The sequence below is a fragment of the Acanthopagrus latus genome, chromosome 11, assembly GCF_904848185.1.
Source record: "Acanthopagrus latus isolate v.2019 chromosome 11, fAcaLat1.1, whole genome shotgun sequence".
Taxonomy (NCBI): Eukaryota; Metazoa; Chordata; class Actinopteri; order Spariformes; family Sparidae; genus Acanthopagrus; species Acanthopagrus latus.
This window is the reverse complement of record NC_051049.1, coordinates 3,246,955-3,265,996: the sequence shown is the minus strand read 5'-3', so window position 1 is coordinate 3,265,996 and position 19,042 is coordinate 3,246,955. Positions and strand designations below refer to the sequence as shown.

General features: G+C 40.0%; 2 protein-coding genes across 6 annotated transcripts in view; both read right to left on the bottom strand.

Moving 5' to 3' along the window:
- Nucleotides 1-9,957, bottom strand: part of si:ch211-51h4.2 — a 71,609-nt gene extending 61,652 nt beyond the window's left edge. For all 3 annotated transcript variants that reach the window (XM_037113699.1, XM_037113700.1, XM_037113701.1), the window contains exons 1-3: nt 9,739-9,957; nt 2,272-2,313; nt 204-277 (exon numbers count right to left, since the gene is read on the bottom strand). In XM_037113699.1, the coding sequence (XP_036969594.1) occupies nt 204-277; nt 2,272-2,313; nt 9,739-9,883 (261 nt within the window). In that variant the 5' untranslated portion in view covers nt 9,884-9,957. The remainder of the gene's footprint in view (nt 1-203; nt 278-2,271; nt 2,314-9,738) is intronic.
- Nucleotides 9,958-12,737: 2,780 nt separating this feature from the next.
- Nucleotides 12,738-19,042, bottom strand: part of LOC119028127 (inactive N-acetylated-alpha-linked acidic dipeptidase-like protein 2) — a 393,803-nt gene continuing 387,498 nt past the window's right edge. For all 3 annotated transcript variants that reach the window (XM_037113698.1, XM_037113696.1, XM_037113697.1), the window contains one exon: nt 12,738-18,996. In XM_037113698.1, coding sequence (XP_036969593.1) covers nt 18,750-18,996 — 247 coding nt within the window. In that variant the 3' untranslated portion in view covers nt 12,738-18,749. The remainder of the gene's footprint in view (nt 18,997-19,042) is intronic.

The window sequence follows — 19,042 nt, the reverse complement described above, 5'->3', positions numbered from 1 at the left end:
CTTTGACAACCTAAGCCAACTAAGCCTCCTCCAGAGAAGCTGCTGTCAAGGAAATGCTGTTTTCTCAACGTGGTCTTTGTTAGACTAGTCATTTTGGAGACTGTTATGATTCATTTGTGATCATTTCACAGCATCTTGAATTTCCACAGAAAATGCAAGTCTTTTAAGAAAATATGAGTCCATTAAGGCCACGTATTACTTACCTGAACAAAGAAGCCAACAAGAAACGAGACGAGGAAAGGCACAAGTCCAGCGTGGGCTATTGTCACTGGAAGACCTAGAGATTGAGATAATGCAGAAAGGTTTCTGAATTTTAATTTCCATCGAAGAAGATTTGAAGACATGCTGGACAACGTAGCACTTTTTCTTCAGCGCATCTCCCTGGCTGTCCATCACTGTCTCGGCTTGTCTTTGTTCTCTCACAGACACTCCCTTCCACTCTGGCTCAAACTTACCGTAAAACTTTATGGATAGTGCTGATTTCAATATGAGATTTAAGTGATTGAACAAGTATTAACTTGGAAGGGGCCCCACCTTTGTGGAACTACATGAAGACCCGGCTCAAAACAAAGCAGTTAAATGTAATGTCCCATGTAATTTCCACCTCTACAAAAATCTCCCTCGTGTTAACTACACTTCATAAACCACAGTTAAATTTGCACTGCCAATGAAAGCCAAGAGATGGACAAAGCCTTAATTATAGTCCAAATGAACTAATATTATAAGAAAAGGAAGGGCAGAGGAAAGCATAAATATAGATCATCAAAGTTTTTACCATCATATTAGTCGAGTGAAACACACACAAATGTATGATCTCAATAATTTAAAGACCATCATGGAGCTCCATGTTGGGTTGAGACTGTGTGAAAGAAGTTAACTCCATCGTAAATGTTCAGGATGCAGTGTGTGGTGTCCCTGAGTGAATTATGTATTAAAGTGTTGTTGTTATTTTTGTCCTTTCCAGAACCCTGTCTATGAAAACTGAATCTCCAGATTTGTTATAATGTAAATCCAACTGATTCTCCTGTTTCCCGAATCCAATCAATCCAATCTTAACAAGCGTGAACAGACAGAGTGTTGTGTTCCACAAATCTGACTAATGGGTGACTGATGTGTTTATGGCCTAAGGTAAGAAGGAGTCACTTTCAGAAAACCTTGCCGATGTATTTTTCATCATACTTCCTCCTCCATTTTCAAACTTTGTCCAGCGGGTTTGGAGCACACAGATGCCTTTTTTTTGTAGAAGTCAGCATCTTGGACTTCCTGAAATTGATCATCGGAAGTGATAACATCATCATCACTGTCAAAATGGCGACCACTGACCTTCTCCATCTTGGGGGTAAATGGAAATAGCCTAGGTGTGTGTCGAACATGCATTCCTGGATCACTGCTGTGGATCTTTCAGAATCTATTTTCACTGTCTCAAGAGATCAATTAATATGCTTCTCTGGTACTGTGATCATTTTTCCAGGTAGTCCAACAGCAGCACCTCCTTTGCATCCCAGAGAACAGAGGCCATCACGTTGCCTACAGACTGTCACAGTTTTGTTTTTCTTGTTTTCAATCCCTGCTGAATGTTTCCCAGCTTAGTTTCCCCACTCCTGCTTCCCTCACCTGATCCTTCCTATTTGTGTTTGTGTGTTTGGTGTCATCGCTGCAGCACAGAGACGCACCTGTCTTTCATCAACTCATCATCTGCCTCTACGTAACCCCGGTCTTCACCTCTCTTTGGGGCCAGATTGTTCCGTCTCATCCAGTGACTCTCCAGCTCATTCCTGTATTGTATCTCACGCTTTCTGATCTCGAGTGGATTTTTCCTTGTTTTTGTAACACAGAGTTTCTGCTTGGTTCACGTGAAGACATTTCAGCCTCCTCTCTGCTCAGCAATCAACTCAATCAGGTGTGATCACGCCATTCTGACTCCTGGCTCAACCTTGTTCACCTGCCTGCCCTCGTCCTCATCACAACACCTTTTTGTCAGAATAAACCTTTTAGCTCAACTCCAATCTTCCTGTCTCTGCTTCTGGGCCCATCCGCTCCAAAACATAACAATTTTACCAACATTTATTTTACAGCTTAGTCTTAATCATGTTCTGTCTTCACCAAACCACTTCTGTGTGATCCACAAATCTGAAATCATCCTCAGATCTACCTGTTGCCTATAATGTCTTCCCCAGAACTGATGTTACCTCCATCATAGTTTTAATGAGCGTGACAGTAAAGTCCATTTTGTGATTTCCGCATCTTAAGGAATAAAACACCGGTACTTACCTAAGATTCCAGTTCCCAGTATTGTTGCAATGGTCAAGAAATCTAGAAAGACAAACAGACCTTGGTTAAATTAAAACAGTTTGAAATAGCACAACAAAGTCAAAAGGCGCTTTTTCAGAATAGATACGACAAAAGAAATCAAGAAAATTCAGGCACCTACAGAATATGTGGCAGTATGAAAATTGGTAGTGTCCAATGTGTTTCCGCTCTGGACTGACAGAAGCTCCCAAGTCTGTCTCAAGGCTTTACATTAAAAAAACACTTCAAGTCCCAAATCCAGGCAGACACTTGAAGTCAAAACCAACAAGCCCCAAATCCAAATTCTAGTCCTTAACATTGTGTTTCAAGTCACTGTTTGTGGGTCTACAAAGAGTTTGGCTGTTGAGATTCATTAAGAGTATATCTCTTTTAAAGAAATTGAAGATTTTATTTGCACACCTTTCTTTGACTTTTATATTATATATTTTATTTAAGCACTGACATTGCTATACTCACATCTGGGTTTGTCAAAGATCAACAGATCACTGGTTTTATGCCATGACAACTGTCTTTTACAACGTCCAATTCTAGCTTCAAGACAGTGATATTTTACAGCAGCAGCTTGAATTTATCTTATCCCTTCTGCAGGAAAGAGGTTTGGCAAGGTCAGATAAAATTCACCAAAAATACAGACTTCAACAAAAGTACCTTCCTTCAGGGAGTCGACAAAAAAAAAGACAAAATACAGCAAAAAATTCTGTTTCTAAAATCTGTCCTGGGTAAACCCTCTTCCCAAACTGATCAATTGTCAAGTGTTTTTGAAGTGTTCTCTTCACTGGGGTATCACAGATACAGCCTCAATTCAGTGATGAAAATGTTTTATTTACAATCTAAATCTTGACACTCCTACAAGTTATAGTTAAGTTATAAGTTCATGCCCCTCTGACCCAGTGTCAACAATCAAAATTACCAAAGATACTGAATGACCAGGTCAGAGACAGTTCAGAACCACAGAATATAAGCCAGATAGCAATGGAAAATGTACTAGCAGCACAAACTCAAACTTTAGAAGCAGCCATGATATCGCAGCTGAGCGTTCAATGTAACCGGTCCCCCTCCACCGCTCCATCTGCTTTTTCAATTTACTCCCAGTTGTAGAGTGAAATAGATTTTTCAAAACCGCACACATCGTCTCTGAGATCATTCATTCTCGCTCAACCAACTTGTCCTACCTTACTGCCATGGTTCTGAGATTCAAAGCCAACATTATAGCAAACAACCCCGAGAACCCACACTACATTTCCTACCTCAGAACTACCCTCCTCCAGCTAAAGGAAACAAAACACAAAGAAACACAACCTGACTCAGTACCCCATCATTACCACTAACTCAACCGCTGGGAATGTTATGAAAACTGAATACTGTTCTCCGTGCTGCAGTTTGTAATTTTGTACAGTTGTTATCATCGTATAATGTTGGCTTCTGGGTCAGTTTCAACTGTATCACATCTGTGTGTGGTTTCCATGTTTTCTAATGTTCTCTAACAAACCTGTGCTATCCCCCCCCCCAGGCAGAATAAACTATCTGACTCACAGGATGGTTTGAGTGACTACAATTAGACACCTTGGATGTTGTGTATATACAACGGTTGGCTGAAATTACCAGCCAACATCAATATCTGATATAGTAGTGGAATAAAAGTGGTATTCAGACTTTATGTTCTTGGGCAGGTCTCATTAAGAAATACCCAAGTAAATCCTGTGTATTACGGTTTTGATGGTCAGTCTTTATATATGGTTAGAAATGTGTCTGCGTCGGTGCTGAACCCGTGGGAGACAGTTTCCTGTGGTAAACTTTGGAAAACATTGAAAGAGAATAAAGAATACACAAGGTTTACTTGTCTTTTACTCCGTCAGTGGTAACGCCGTGGAGGACTGGAGTCTGAAAACAGTGCTCAACAAAGGTTTCTTCAAACTGCTTACTGTGATGCAAAAGCTTTTATGTTCACACAACATATTTCCAGAATGTCCTTACTGTAACGCAGCTATGAGACCTTTCATTATGAAGACAATAAACACCATCAACCAGCCCTTCTGTCGCCGCAGGTTGATGGCTGGTATTGACGAGGCAGGTCACTTTTCTGTTGCATTCAAATCCATCACTTGCACTCCACGGACTTCCCATCATCACTATAAGTAATCATCAGTCATTTTAAATCAGCCTGATCGTTTTTCACGATTCCCTTATTCTTCTCTGCGCTCTCCCATCGCCTCTCTAAAGATGGCTGAGGGACATATGGCATTAGTAATTAGACATGTCATCATAATCTTTTTCAGATTGTCTGTGTTCACACAGCTGCCGAGGCATGTAATGTAATGACTCAATAACTTGTGTCACAGACAGACAGGATTCTAAGAGAGAGACAGGAACATGGACAAAGCGACCTTAATAGACATTTAATGGCATTTTGATGTTTGTCGGCACAACCATTTGTCCCGTGCCCTTAGGCACGCTCGTCTGGCACTCCTTAGTCACAATCAAGCATCTGACAACACAACAGCATTAAAGAACATAGTGTCGAAAAAGTGACTGAACTTATCTCAGTTCATTTGATGTGAAAATCTTTAAAGGGCTCACCTCCCAACTTGAACAAAAACTATTGACGTGCCATCAACTTCCTTTTTTCTCAAAAAGTGAAATTTGCCATTCTATGTGTCTCGCCAGCAGTTGTTATTTTCACCTGTTGTCAGCTGTCACAGAGAAGGTGTGAGGGCGATGACCCACTGAGTCTTTAATGACAGGAAGCAAAGTTCGCACCTATTAAGTTTTTATCAAACGTAAGTGAATCTCCTGTCAATCATGTTGGTAAAGGAGGTAAAGGTTGACTGATGCTGTGTCACAGAGAACAGAGGCAGTCGGGGGTCCAGCAGAAGAAACAAATACCAGTGTGGATTAATTGTTTTACCTGCACCTACTGCCTATGTCCTCATATTATTCTGGTGTGTACTTAGTTTAGTTTTTCTCTTGTGGATTACGGATTGTTTTGTTGCCTGCCTTTTGTTCTGGGTTAATGGATTTTGGACTTCAGCTTTTATTAACGCTTGCTTTTAGTCTTTTTTTCAACCCGTCTTTCTCAGAGTTCTGCATCTGGGTCCTCTACTGCCAAACGTGATGCTTTTTTGTTGGATGAAGTTAACCTACTCCAGAGCAGAATCAGTTACCATGGTGATTTACATGAATTAAACGCGAGTCAGTTTTATGATACCAGAAAGACAGAGTGAAGTGCTGCACTGTTTGCCTGTATGAATGCTGCCGCGTATGAAATAGTTAGTAAATGAAAGGGCCAAAGCATTTATATCCCTAACAGGTAGGCATGGTAATGTTTGATGTTTACGGTTCTTGTTTGTCTCAGTGCATAAATGATTTGATTTGAGATCTGGCGCCGCTTGCCTCGCAGTCAGAACAACTCACCAGCTGGGGAAAAGGAAGGGGCCAGCTGAAAAGTAATTCCTTACTAAGCCGCCTAAAAGACAAGTGAGTTCCTCAAACTGTCAGCTTTGTTTAAGATGAGTTCATGATCACATTGCACTGGCAGAGTGAGAAGGAACGTAGTTGCAGTTCAGGGCTACTGAAGGCATTTCTTCGCTTCATGTGCTACATGCTAGTGAATAATTTGCATGACTTCTTTCGAGTCTCTGTATTTGACCTACTCATCCTAATGACTGAAACAGATGGTAGAGGAGATGGATCGTCCTTAATAATATGTGCATACCTTCAATTTTTTGAGCAACGACTAGATGCATAATTGAGTGAAAGCAGATGTAAAATCTCAACATGAAACAGAACTGGGGTAAAGATAATTGCGTGCATTTTTATCATGCGAGTCACATATCCAATGAGCACACATTTCTCTGTCCGTAGCTGAACAGAATTGTTTGTGAATGTCAGCTTTATCACACTATTATACAGCTGCTGCTGTAATTTACTTAGCAGAATCAGCTTGTAGTCACAGGACACAGCAAGGAGGAAAGAGAAGTAAAACACAGAGGTGAGATAGCAAGTAAAATCTGTCTTTCACCTTAAAGACATGAAAACAATAACTTCATTAACCTGAAACTCTCTTCTGTCAGTTTTTTGCCATTTTAATTAAGGTTTTTGTTAAGGAGGTTTAAAAGGGAAAACTAAAAGGTGGACCGAAATGCAGCTCAGGCAGGAGGCAGGATCGGGGGGAACAAAAGGTGAGCTTTAATGATCAAAAGCTGAATTCCAAACAAACAAAAAGGAGCTAGTTCCACAAACTAGTAAAAACAGGGAGAAGGCAAAGTAGCAAATCAAACTGTAGAACAAAGTGCAAACAAAAAGACGAAGTACAAATCAAAAACAAAGTTCAAATCCAAAACGCAAAACATACCAAAAACTAGGGACTTGAAACGAAACACAAGGAACTCAGAGGAAGGAACTCGGAGGAGACAACACGCACAATAACACCGGACAGAAGCAAACAGAAACAAAGACCGACAAAGAGAAGAGGGAAGGCAGAAACTAAATACACACTAATGATGAGATGAGGAACAGGTGAGGTGAGAGGAGGGAGGAGGACAGGTGAGATCATGACAGGAAGACACAGAGGAGAAAGCATGAAGGAAACAATATCAACAGACAGGGAGACAGACAAGACTCACAAAAAGGACAATGAAATCAAAACATAAGACAAGAGACACAGCGACATACAATACATGAAGCATGACAGTTTTCAGTAATCATCATTACTATTTCAGTTGCAGTTTGATGTTTTTGTTCACTATCTGGGATTTTTTTGTTTAGTTATTTCCTGTTTTATTTTGTTAATTATATCTTCCATTATATTATAACCTTGTGTTATGTGTTACTTTGTTGTCTTCTTCTGTTTTCCCGCCCTTTTTCCTGTTCACCTGTGTTCCTCCGCCTGTCTATTTTCCCTCCACAACTGTCTCACATCAGCTTTGTTAGCCCTCCTCCTTTCCCGATGTATTTCCCTGGGCCTCAGTTCCTTCCCTGTTCTCTTGTTTCCTGTAGTTTGCCCTCCCCTATGTTTCTCCGCTTCTCTCCACCTGCACCTCACCCCCTCGTTTATCTAGGTTGCATTCAAGTCAACTCATAGGGCCGCATGTCTATAGTGCAAGGCGCTAATGCTTTAAGTGCGTGTCCAAGTCTATTTTGATAGTTAAACAGAGGATAATCTGGGCACAAAGTGTGGCAGGGTCTCCATTTGTCATGGACACACTGAACTTGGTTTTCTTTCAACAGTTTGGCAAGTAAAAAAAACACTTTGTGTCGTATCGCTGCCTGCACATGATGAGATTCTAAATTCTGACTTCATTATAAAACAGGGCTGTGTGAAGTTTGATACCAAAGACTGTACAAGAGTTTCCTAAAAGGAAATAAACTTCTTCGGTTCCAGCTAGCTCAGGATAATAGATTGGATTTAAAAAGCCTGAAGGTCTCACTCCAGTATAAACAGCGCACAACATTTGACATGCTGTGAGCTGTTGAGTGTGTTTAAAAAAAGACAAAAATGAGGCATGAAGCATTTCAACAGCTTGTTTTCTCAAGTTAAGCAACTTGCCAAATCACTTGACCTGCTTTCCATTCATGAGCCTGACATATGCCGTCCTCCCAAATGGCTTCTTTCTTGGCTGAGCTGTAACATCAGCTAGCTTAGATGGCTAGCCCCCATCCATACTCCAGCCAGATGCATCATCATCAGCCTCGGCCTTTCACACACACAAACTACCACACTCACCACTAACGCCCACATCATCTGAGTGAGGTTTCGCATTTGCTGTGACATGCTCAAATGTCTTTGGTAAAAAAGTCGTATAACACGCGTCGTTATGCATCATTGTGCAGAAAATCAACATGCTACCGCTGCAACACAGTAAGCTAGTTGAGCTAGTTGTGAGCTAGGTAATGCCCTCTGGGGAAAAAAAAGGTCTCGCCTATTGTCTACTGATGGTCACTGAACAGCATTACTACATTAATTGAGTCTGAGTTCTTTGCTTGAGGGCACCAGAACAGCAGCTCAGCAGCTGTTGAACTACTGTAGGAAGGAGCTTCAATCATTGACCTGATGATTACTTTCACCTCATTCCCCAACAGTCTGTCACCTCACACTGGATGAGTCACCAGTTCATCAGTGAAACACACTCCTTTAATCTCAGATTCCCTGTGCGAGCTTTATCAGAATCCTCCCTATTGACTATGCCAGTGATAATATTGGCCGGGCTGCTGCACCGAGTCAAACCAAGCAGAGCCAGGCCAGCAGATGTCATGGTAAAAAACATCAATGCAAAGCCAAAGTCACGCTCCTTTTGGTTTTCCTCATGGGACATTGATCCCATTTGAATTGTGCCATGAATCACACAGATGTTTGTCATGTAAGAGATATCTTTTTAGCTTGAGGAAAGTCACAGTTGGTCATAAAACTAATGAAATATAAGAACATTAAAATACATCACTGTAAAAACTACACAGCAGCATTGACAACTCACCAAACCCCGTCACTTAAACATTGTAGAGTTGGTCCTGCATTTAAGCAGCTCAGCAGACCTGACAAATGGACACATTTATTGTGATTTTCACTTTTTGTTATTACTTTTTTCTGAGCTGAGTCTGCGACCATGAGGCGACGTCATTCACTGAGAGCGGTTTAACACAAACTACATGATATCATTCTATGACATTAATGACTTAGTAAATTATGTTTTCAATTAACAAACAACATGTGTGTAGTTCATAGCACAACTCAAACAGATTAAAAATATTATTTGTGTCTTTACATTCAAAACAACGCAACGTTGACCGGAAATGAAGTCACCGGTCCACCGGAAGGGGCGTGGCTTCCGCGCTCTAGCTAGCAAGTCACTGCATAAACTTTAACAACAGTGAAACATGAAGCTAACATCTGACTGGAGAGCTTCAAATTGTTATTTTGCAGAGCAGTAAATCACTGACAAGGCTAAATACAAGCGACACTTCAATAAATCCCAACTTTTACAAACTGTTCAGTCAGCTGAAATCTGAATATGAATCATGGCGTTGACGTTTAACAAGCTAAAATTTAAGGTAAGTGAGCTCTACTAGCCTCAACACATTAATGCCGAATGACATGATTAATCCGTGTGACTCAATGAGGATGTTTTGCTAGTTAGCCCAGGGTATCTTTATTAACATATCAGCGCCATTTATTTATTTATTTATTTATTTATTTCGCGCTGTTTCTCCATGTCTGTCCTCGCGAGCGTTGTAACCCCCCCTCCTCCTCCATAACACGTTAGCTAAAATGGAGGTTTGCTTCTTCTGCCTCTTCTTCTCCGAAATGTTTTCTGTTGTCACAAACCAAATGTCGGTCAACACAGTGTGCCTCGCTAATGCCTCTGTATTCTCCAGACCGGGCTTGTGTGTACCGGTGTTTGCCTGCAAACGTCGTGTTGTGTTGTCGGTACTCACAGCACTGCAGGTAAATAAACCGCAACTTCCAGTGTCTGTCCTGGTTTTTCCGCGTGATTTTGATGGACAGAGTGCTGAGACTGTTGTCGGGGATGGGGCAGGGGCTTGTTTGGGTTCTTATCTCCTCTGCATCGGTCGCCATCATTTTCAGCACCCTGTCTCTCCCCCCTCCTCCTCCTCCTCCTGCTGCTGCTTTCCCTCTCCTCTCTCTCTCGCGTGAACGCGCACGGTCGGTCCTCCCGGATGCTGCGCGCGGCCGACGATGGTCTCTGAAGCATCAGCTCTGTGAATGGAAAACTAGCACAAAAACAGCTGATGGGAGTCATAAATTAAGCATATAGACTCCTGGGTCACATGCAGCACCGAGAGCTAAATTATCCAGGCGACTCCTCTATGCAAAGACTTCGGTTCACTCCACCAGGATGTACAGCTTTAAAGCTGATGGTTCACAGAGGTACATTCGTCTCTCTTAATTCAAACTCGATAGCAACTGATGTGCAAGTTACACATTCTTTAATCAGGCAACTTACAGTAATTCTTACATATATACAGCGGTGCCGACCAGCACATCAGGAGCAGTTTGGGGTTCAGTATCTTGCCCAAGGACAACAAATACAGCACAATTAAATAGCCTAGATATTTTTAAACAAAGGAATGGCCGGGGGTGAGCAGGCAGACAGAAGGGTCATAGTCAGATATATTATGAGATAGGAGTAAATATATTTAATTGTAGCCCCAGTCATATGAAACACAGACCTATATAAGACCTATAGCTTCTATAATAATAAATAATAAAATGCAAGATAGAAATATATTTTTCTATGCCTTTATATTTTAGTCCACATAGCAAGGAATGCATGAGTGTATGTATATGGTCTTTTAGGAAATTTGCAGATTTACATAATACAAAGTGTTTTCAAAAAAGTAAACTATGATGTAGGGGAGACCGGGGATGGTTGAAACACTTTTTGTCTCGGCACATTTTACTTGCTGACATCTCAAATTTTGACACAAGATACCCATATGACATTTTCCCATTACATCTGCTGGCCTTGCTATACTCGGTTTTGCAGTTCCATCACATCTGAGCTACCTGCTTGAAGGTGTGTCTTAAACCAATGACAAGCGTGTCTCGATCCCCGCAGTACTATCAAAGAATCACAGCTAACAAAGTGGCTCCTAAGTTGAGGGCACCGCGCTCAAAGGCCTCTCCCTCGCTTCACTTTCCTGTTTATCTAAAGCTGTTCTATCGACCAGAGGCTAAAAAAACATCCCCAAAATAATCTTTTAAAACTTCTCCACCTAGAAGAAGGTCGAAATAGTCCCTGAATACATAGACATAGAACATTCTTACTGAGACCTACCTTGCTAACCTCGCCTGTCAAATACTCGGTACCTCAGGAGTGAGTCCAAAACACAAGTCTGCTGCCCCAGTCAAGACATCCCCTTGCTGCTGATTGGAGACTGTCTGGCTGCTGCCAGCACAGGGCAGCTGTCATAATCTTGCTGTATCTGTCAGTGTCATATGAATTCTTTGGCAAAAGACAGAGCAGACTAGACTTGAACTTCCCAACTATGCTGTTAAAGACGAGGTAAACAGTACATTAAATGGAAGAAAACGCCCTCAGCAAGGTCTATGAAAGGACTCCAGGTTAAAGAAAAGCTTTTGCAGGCTTTGCATATTTTATATTGGAGAGTTTATAAAGTTTAATGCCAGCACCTCCACCAATCACTGCAAAAATGACGTTTTAATCAACTTCTAGTTAAAAAGAACAAGTCTAGCAATTAAGTGTTTTTAAAAAAAAAAAAAAAAAATCTGCATACTTATTCACATGACTATGAAATGTTGGACCAGAAAGGAATTGGGTTTACATAAAAGTAATCACATAACTCTCAGGTGATCTGTCCTCAGTTAACGTGGTGCTGTTACAACCATTCCTAGTCTCCCCATTATGAAAGATTATAATAAGCCTTTTTGATCCCGGGAGGAAATTCACAGACTACCCAAGAGTATATCAAGTAATTTGAAATATGCCTCAAATTAATCAGCTGCAACATAATGTGACACAGATTCAGTTAAATACCAATTATCCAATTATTACCACTGTTGAGCAGTTGAGGGTGGATAGTGAAGGTAAAGTAAGATGTGAAAAATAAAACCAAGGCTAGTTTATCTTTCATTTCTGTAATTTAATTTAATTGTAAGCTTGAAGTGTGTTTCACCTTGGGCTGCCCCCTCCCTGACTTGGAGTCTATATACGGAGACCGAGTCAAGAGGAGAACAAGAGCCATCGCCACGGACCCCAGCCACCCGGGCCACAGACTGTTCGTACCGCTTCCATCAGGAAAGCGGTACAGGAATATCCGCACCACCACCAACAGACTGAGGGACAGCTTCTTTCCAAGAGCTGTCAAAGCTATCACCCCCTGCACTGCAGGACAATAGACTAAGCTGCTGAACGCACACTGCACTTTTTTTTATGTCCAACGGACTAATTAACGGTACCTTACTGTTAATGTATATATTACCACCCAACCGCACCAATCGTATACATAACATATGTATATACTACAGTTCTTATGTACATACTACAGTTCTGATGTACATACTCTCTTCCTCTTTTCTTATTATATTTATAAATATTTCTATTTTTATTGCATGCTCTTCTATATTTTTACTATTTTATTACCTTATGCACGGGGGTTGCAAAGACAATTTCATTGATTGACATGTGAATGTCCAATGATAATAAAAACTCTTGAATCTTGAATCTTGAATCTCTGACAGGTATGATGTGCTGTAGACAGAATTCTGTTTTGTTGCGCATGTAACCACATCTATCATTAATGTCACAGTATGCAGACACACATCTTGATCATTGCAGGAAAGTGAGAAGGTGAACCACTGGATATTTTGCTGGAAATGCAGATTATTTTTCATGCTGTATGTTCTTCTGTACTGCCTCCCAGTTGTCTGTGACAGCAGCAGGAACAAAGGCTGATGCTTTAAATGTTCTTTATTGCAATAAAAATTCAACAAGACTTGAACGGTTCAACAGACAAAAAAACACATGCCAGAAAAATCCCTGCATAAGCTACTGAAGTTGGAATATCATGCATACAGAAACCAGGCCAAACGGAATATGATTCAGCTTATTTAAAAGTTACATTGGTAAAACAATTGCAAATAAGACATTTTTTATAGTTTTTTTTTTCTTTTTTTTAAAGGTAAAATTCAGAAAAACTAACGCCAGGGTTTAAAACACTAACATCACAGATAACATTCACAATTTTGTGCAAATTCCACAATACAGCAGTTTCTATTAAAAAATATTGAACATTGCATATTAGGTCAACCTACTTCAACCTTCAACCCACATTTTTTTGAAATAAATACTGTACACAGTAAGCAGCTCGTGGTTCAACCAAGTCAAGTATCTTTCAACATGTGACTTGAGACCTCTTAAGAGGTAGGCTATAGGCTCTGCTTGTGCAACAATGCCTTTTGTACTGCAAATCATCACATTTATGTAATGTAATGTTTTACTGACGGTAAAGTAGTGAATGCCTGAACCCTCTAATTTACCCCTCGTTGTTAATTAATCCTAAAGCGATAGGAAGGAAAATTTAGAACAACAAAAAAAGAAAGGTTGAGAGCCACTCTGTCTTTATGTACACTAGTGTAACCTGTAAGCATGAAGTCATAGCACAATAATGAGGAAGTCATGACATTCTGTGTGGGTTTGTTAACATGCAATTAGGAAATTAAAAAAAAAAAAGCAAGAATTGATGCAAGAGATTCGTGCTGCGAGGCTGACTTTTTACACTGTAACATATCCGGCCAACTGGAATCAACATGTTAGGAATCTGAAATACATTTTACGATGATATAACTCTGTGTCAGTGCTACATAATGTGCAGCAAAGTCTCCTATGGTTGAATAATGTCCATGATACCAGCAGCAGCAGCACCTGTCTGGGACTTGTGCTGCTGCTTACAGTGTGTTAAGTTTGAACCACAGTAACGGCATTAATTTACAGTATGTCTAACAATCTGACGATACGCAGTACACATTAGTTTTATACAGAGGCCAATCAACAACGCAACTTTTTCTCTAACTTGTTCATGTGCTCAGTTTCTATAAAAGTCTCGTACTTTTGCCCTTTTCATAAGTTTAAACAGATTTTTCGTTCTTTTTTTTTTCTTGTCTTGACAATTTAAAGCACCTCAGGGCTTTTCAGTCCAGTCACCATGATACAATGTTGGCATTTTACATTTTGGCAAAGCACAGATTCATCTACATTTGTATCTGTCTTAGACTATGTACCAAGTTGACATGTCTAGACTAAAATTGTCGATCACGGTTGTATGTCTACCCACAACAGTCAAGCTGTTGTTCCGAGGATTTGGAGCATTTAACCTCTGATCTCTTGGATATCAAATACCATAAGTTGGTAATTTTATGTTATTATACTTTCATCTATTAGATTGTATATTCTTTATTTATTATAATTTACATATGAGGTCTATTTTCCTAAACCAAGTTGTTAGTCCTATCTGTGATTTGTAAAAAATGCACATTGCCAACATTTATTTATTGCAAGTAGGTTGAGCTTTTTAGACCATTTGAATTCATTGTTATTTTGTCATTACGCTGTTGACTTACTAACTTTTACTTTACTAACTTACTGACTTATTTCTTTAGCTGAGCATTTTTGTCATTCATAGTTAACCTGGCAACTGGTGCAAGAGGTGCATTCAGACTGAGTATGTCACATTTTCTGCTGGGTTATTCATGTGAAGTTTCAATGTTTTTTTTCCATCTGCATTTACCAAAAGCAGCAAATACACACACACCGTAGCTCGGTTAGCTGTAGCTAGCTAACAACCCAACACACATGTAATGTTATTTTTCGTTTGGTACGTTTTTGAATGCAATTGCGCCACCATTACAATTCACTTTGGGTGCTGTCCACACGCATGGTAAACAGTTTTAGGGAGAAGCACATTTACAGTATTATAACAACACAGTGGAGGGTAACTGATCCAATTCTATAGCTGACCATCAGCTCAGAGGTGAGAACCTCCAATAGTGCACTACAACAACAAAAATTTGGAGCTTAATAGCTTTTTGGTTTTTCATTTGACATTAAAACTTGTGAATTAAAGCATTTTTTTCTGATAAAAGGCACATGATTTAAAGCGATGAACATTTATATTTTTGTTCCCTGAAAAGTCTTTTTTTTTCTTCTAAAATCAGTATTGCAAACTGACACAATCACAAATTATTAATTGAACTATAAAATGCTGCATATCAAATCTTTCCTGCAAATCGAAATGTATATAATTAAAAAATAACACCACACCATTATTTTAAGACTAAAGAATGCATGGAAACACTAAATACTAGAACAAACAGATTATCCGCGCAAGTAAAGAAACATTTGTCTTTCCAGATGCTTAAATACTCTTGATAGAAGTTTTTTTTTTTTTAAAAGTGTGTAAACTACAAAAGTCAGACTTAATAAGAAACTAGCTAACAGCTGCCAAGTCCGAGCCCTCCCACCTTTCGATCATGCTAAAAAAAAAGTCTGACACATTCAAACTATTACAAAGAAGTAAGGTATGAAATCGATTTTTCATTTTACAAAATAGTGCTCTACTCATTTCTTTACACACATACACTATTCTAGTACACATCATGCCTAACTACAAAATACCCTGAAGCCCCATTTACCAGTAGTTCTCATACAAATGTTGAATCACACGACTCCCTGTAATTAGAAAGGACTGCTCGAGCTGCTGATTTGAGCGATTTGGTTACAGCTTGAGATCCATAAACCGACATACACTATTGCTCGTCCTCACAATAATAATGTGTTTTGAATACCATTTGATACCAACAATTACTTATTAAGCAGTAACAAAAAAAGATATATTGCTCAGGTTTCTAGCTTGTGTAGGCTATTAAAGTCGGCACATCAGCCTCAGACTCCTAAATCTCTAGTCATGAGTCAGAGCAAACTGCTGCGCAATGAGAGAGATCTGGATGGTGGCATTAATTAGGGAGAGAATGTGAGGAGAATAAAGAAAACGAGGAGGCAGAAAGATAACGCTGGCTCTTGCCACTTATAATATTAAGAGTCTCCTGGATGTAGCACAGTTAAGTGAGGGAATGGGAGAAAGTGACATGTAGAGATAGAGTGCAATTGTCAAACACTGCATAATGGCTGTAAATACACCCAGCTGGAACTACTGTGTTGTGATGCTCATTCCGCTGTTTAATTTCATGTGTTAATGCTAAAAATTGTGGAGTGTTTTTGCTGGATCTGCTCTGTCAGATTGTTGTGAATGCAATGCCGGACTTAGTCTTCTGGGCAGCCAAGTATGGCAACATTTGTCAAGAATTAACTGATGCAGATTAGATGAGATTTAATAAAAAAATAAAAAATAATAATTACAAAAAGTTTTGTGTTCTATAACTGTAACAAATATCATGTTTGAGTATAAACATATCCCTCTTTCACCTCAGCTTCCCCCTCCACCATTGTCTCCCATATTTAGTCATTGATCTCTGTCATTGCCACCCCCCCTTTGTTGGCCTGTGTCATGTAAAGACTACCTACCAAGCGTCTGACAAAGGGTGCCTCACCAACTGCCTCTATGTTGTGTTGGACCAGTTTTACCAGCAGGAAAAGCCAGTGTGAACAATAAGGACATCCCCCCCTACCAGCATCCCACCTGCTAACACTGCCAGTGACTGTGGCTGTGGTATGGGGCTCCAGGCCAAGCCAGAGGCAGTAAACCCAGGTCTCTGCAGTGATGAGTGAGTGTTTCATGTCTGTGCCGCTAGGACACCTTCATTACAGTCATCTATTAACACACACCTAAAACTGCTGAACTATTTTAGTTTTTAGATGCTATTCATTGACCACACTGCTGAATGAAAAACGTTAAAGCTACCTTTTTATTGCTTAAATTATTAGATTCCTCGACTAGCTGTATGCTGTTGTTTTATAATGTGAGTTATTGCTCTTTAACAAAAGCAACGAGCCATAAAATGCCATGGCTTACAGTCATTATAGAACAGCTAAAGGGCATCGTTGGGTCAGCTTAAAGTAGACTTATTGCTTAACAAGGCCCCGTACGAATCACTGGGAATCAGAAGTTTACGGTAAAATTAGTCTAAAGCAAAATCCAGTATTTTCAAACCTTATTCTCATGTCTTTGGCCATTTTCATGCATATTTCAGCCAGTTTTAAATCTCAGCATGCAAAATACAGCAGCTGCCGGTACACATCTATTGTCATTTCTCGAGGCGCACCTCTAGTGTAGTGGTATAAATGATGGGAAAGTGCCCAGACGTGACAAACCGACATCAAGGAAGTAATAGTGACAACTGTTGTGTTGCCTTATGTCACCGTATCACAGACTGATTCAACACGTTAGCCTAAGCTGACTCGTCCCGATGGTGCGGGACACACTGAAAAGACTATGGCCATGTATACTCACTCACAGCCATGGCATTGTTGTGTCAGGGCTCAAAATAAAACATAAGACTTTTACCTAGGAGACCCAAGTTCAAGTAATGTGTTCTCAGTGTTTCTCAAAGTTTTTTAACTAATGCAAAGTTACAAAAGTTACATACATGAACTTACATTACATCACTTACTTGAAGACAGACCATGCTCTTTTTCCTGAACATCTAACCAAGCAGTTTTGGCACCTAAACCAAACAAAGAAGGTTTGGGAGATGGGAGTGCTGACAAAGTTTGTTCTTCCCAGATACTTATTAAAACAAACCAGATAAAACAAGTAAGAATATCATGGCAAGTTATGTGAGGCTCCCAAAACTTTCCAAATAAAGTTATATTGTACATAAATTATTTAAAACTGAGCCCAAATGATAATTGGCTCTAGCAGTGATTGGCCCCCTGCACTAGCAATCAAACACTTACTTCCAGGGCGACTTGCTGGCTACCTAAGCTAGCTGTTTGGTTAGCCAGCTAGCATTAAGTTGTGTTGGACCACTTGGAAAGTTTTATTTGTAAAGTTTTAGAGAGCTGCTTGCCCAACTATACCTTGGGTTGATTAATTTGAATTTCCTGTATCTGAACAATGTCAGTAAAGAATCTGAAGTTACAGACGTCCAGGTTCTAAAATACTACAATTTCCCCTTATGAGCACACAGCACAGTGAAAACATGTAGCACCACAAACAGACATTTTCTGAACCTACACGTGATCTTTTTTTGAGTGTACCTCTGTCGCTCATTGTGTGCAATTAAAGTGTAAAAAAAACATGTAAACACTTGCTTTCTCTTAACACAGCTTCACATATAGAGACAGAGCTAAAAGATTTTTACATTTTCTTGATTAGGTAACAGTTTTTTTTTTTATTCAAGCTTAAGTTTCCTCAAAACCCTCTTTTTCTGGAAAAAGGATGGACAAACGCTTTCTACGCAATGGAGCAAATGTCTGTTTACACAAAAGGAATAATCTAAAATTAGCTTATGCCTTATATTACTGGTTTGCTTTCACTAGAAAAGGGGTAGAGTGCAATTTAAATGACCTCACTGCATCAATATTATTTGCATATTTAAGAGCTAGTGTGCAACAAGTTAATTTCTATACATTCATCGATCCGCAAAACAGATTTGTTTGTACATCCGTTGATATGAAAACCATTCAAATGTTTAAAAATTCTCACCATATTTTGGATTGTGTGTTGTCTAAACTGGTCACGTGTTAGTTATTGCTGCAGTGTGGAATCATGGGGATACATGCTACAATAAAGTGGGAGCTTCAATCTTTTGTCTGTTGAATAATGTTTAGGTTCAACCGTTCCAGGACTGTAGTATGTTGAGTAAGATGAGGGTTTGGATGAGGTCACTCAGAGGGTCAGTTGTGTTTTAGGATTTGCAGTGGATTTAAACATGATGGAATTGATTGATGGCAGTTTTTGCCCCCTGTGTGCGTTCAAGCTCACTGCCGGTTCTGTGTCAGCCAGGATCATTTTCCGTCACTTGGGTAGTTTTCAAACAAGTCCAATCCGAAACACACCAGCCGCTCAGCTGACCGGATGGCCCTGAGGATGAGAGACAGGGACTGGTTCCTGGTGCTGTGGCAGAGGACTTCCTTCTCTGCAGAGTTGTGTTTGACTACTCTGCTGGTGACGTTGCAATGCAGGGCGGCTTCCTGTGAGAACCTGAGGATGGAGAACTGAGGAGTCTTCCCTGGGAGGCTGTATAACAGGTTCCTGATGAGAGGGAAAGAGAGAGAGAGACGGCGAGAGGAGAGCATCA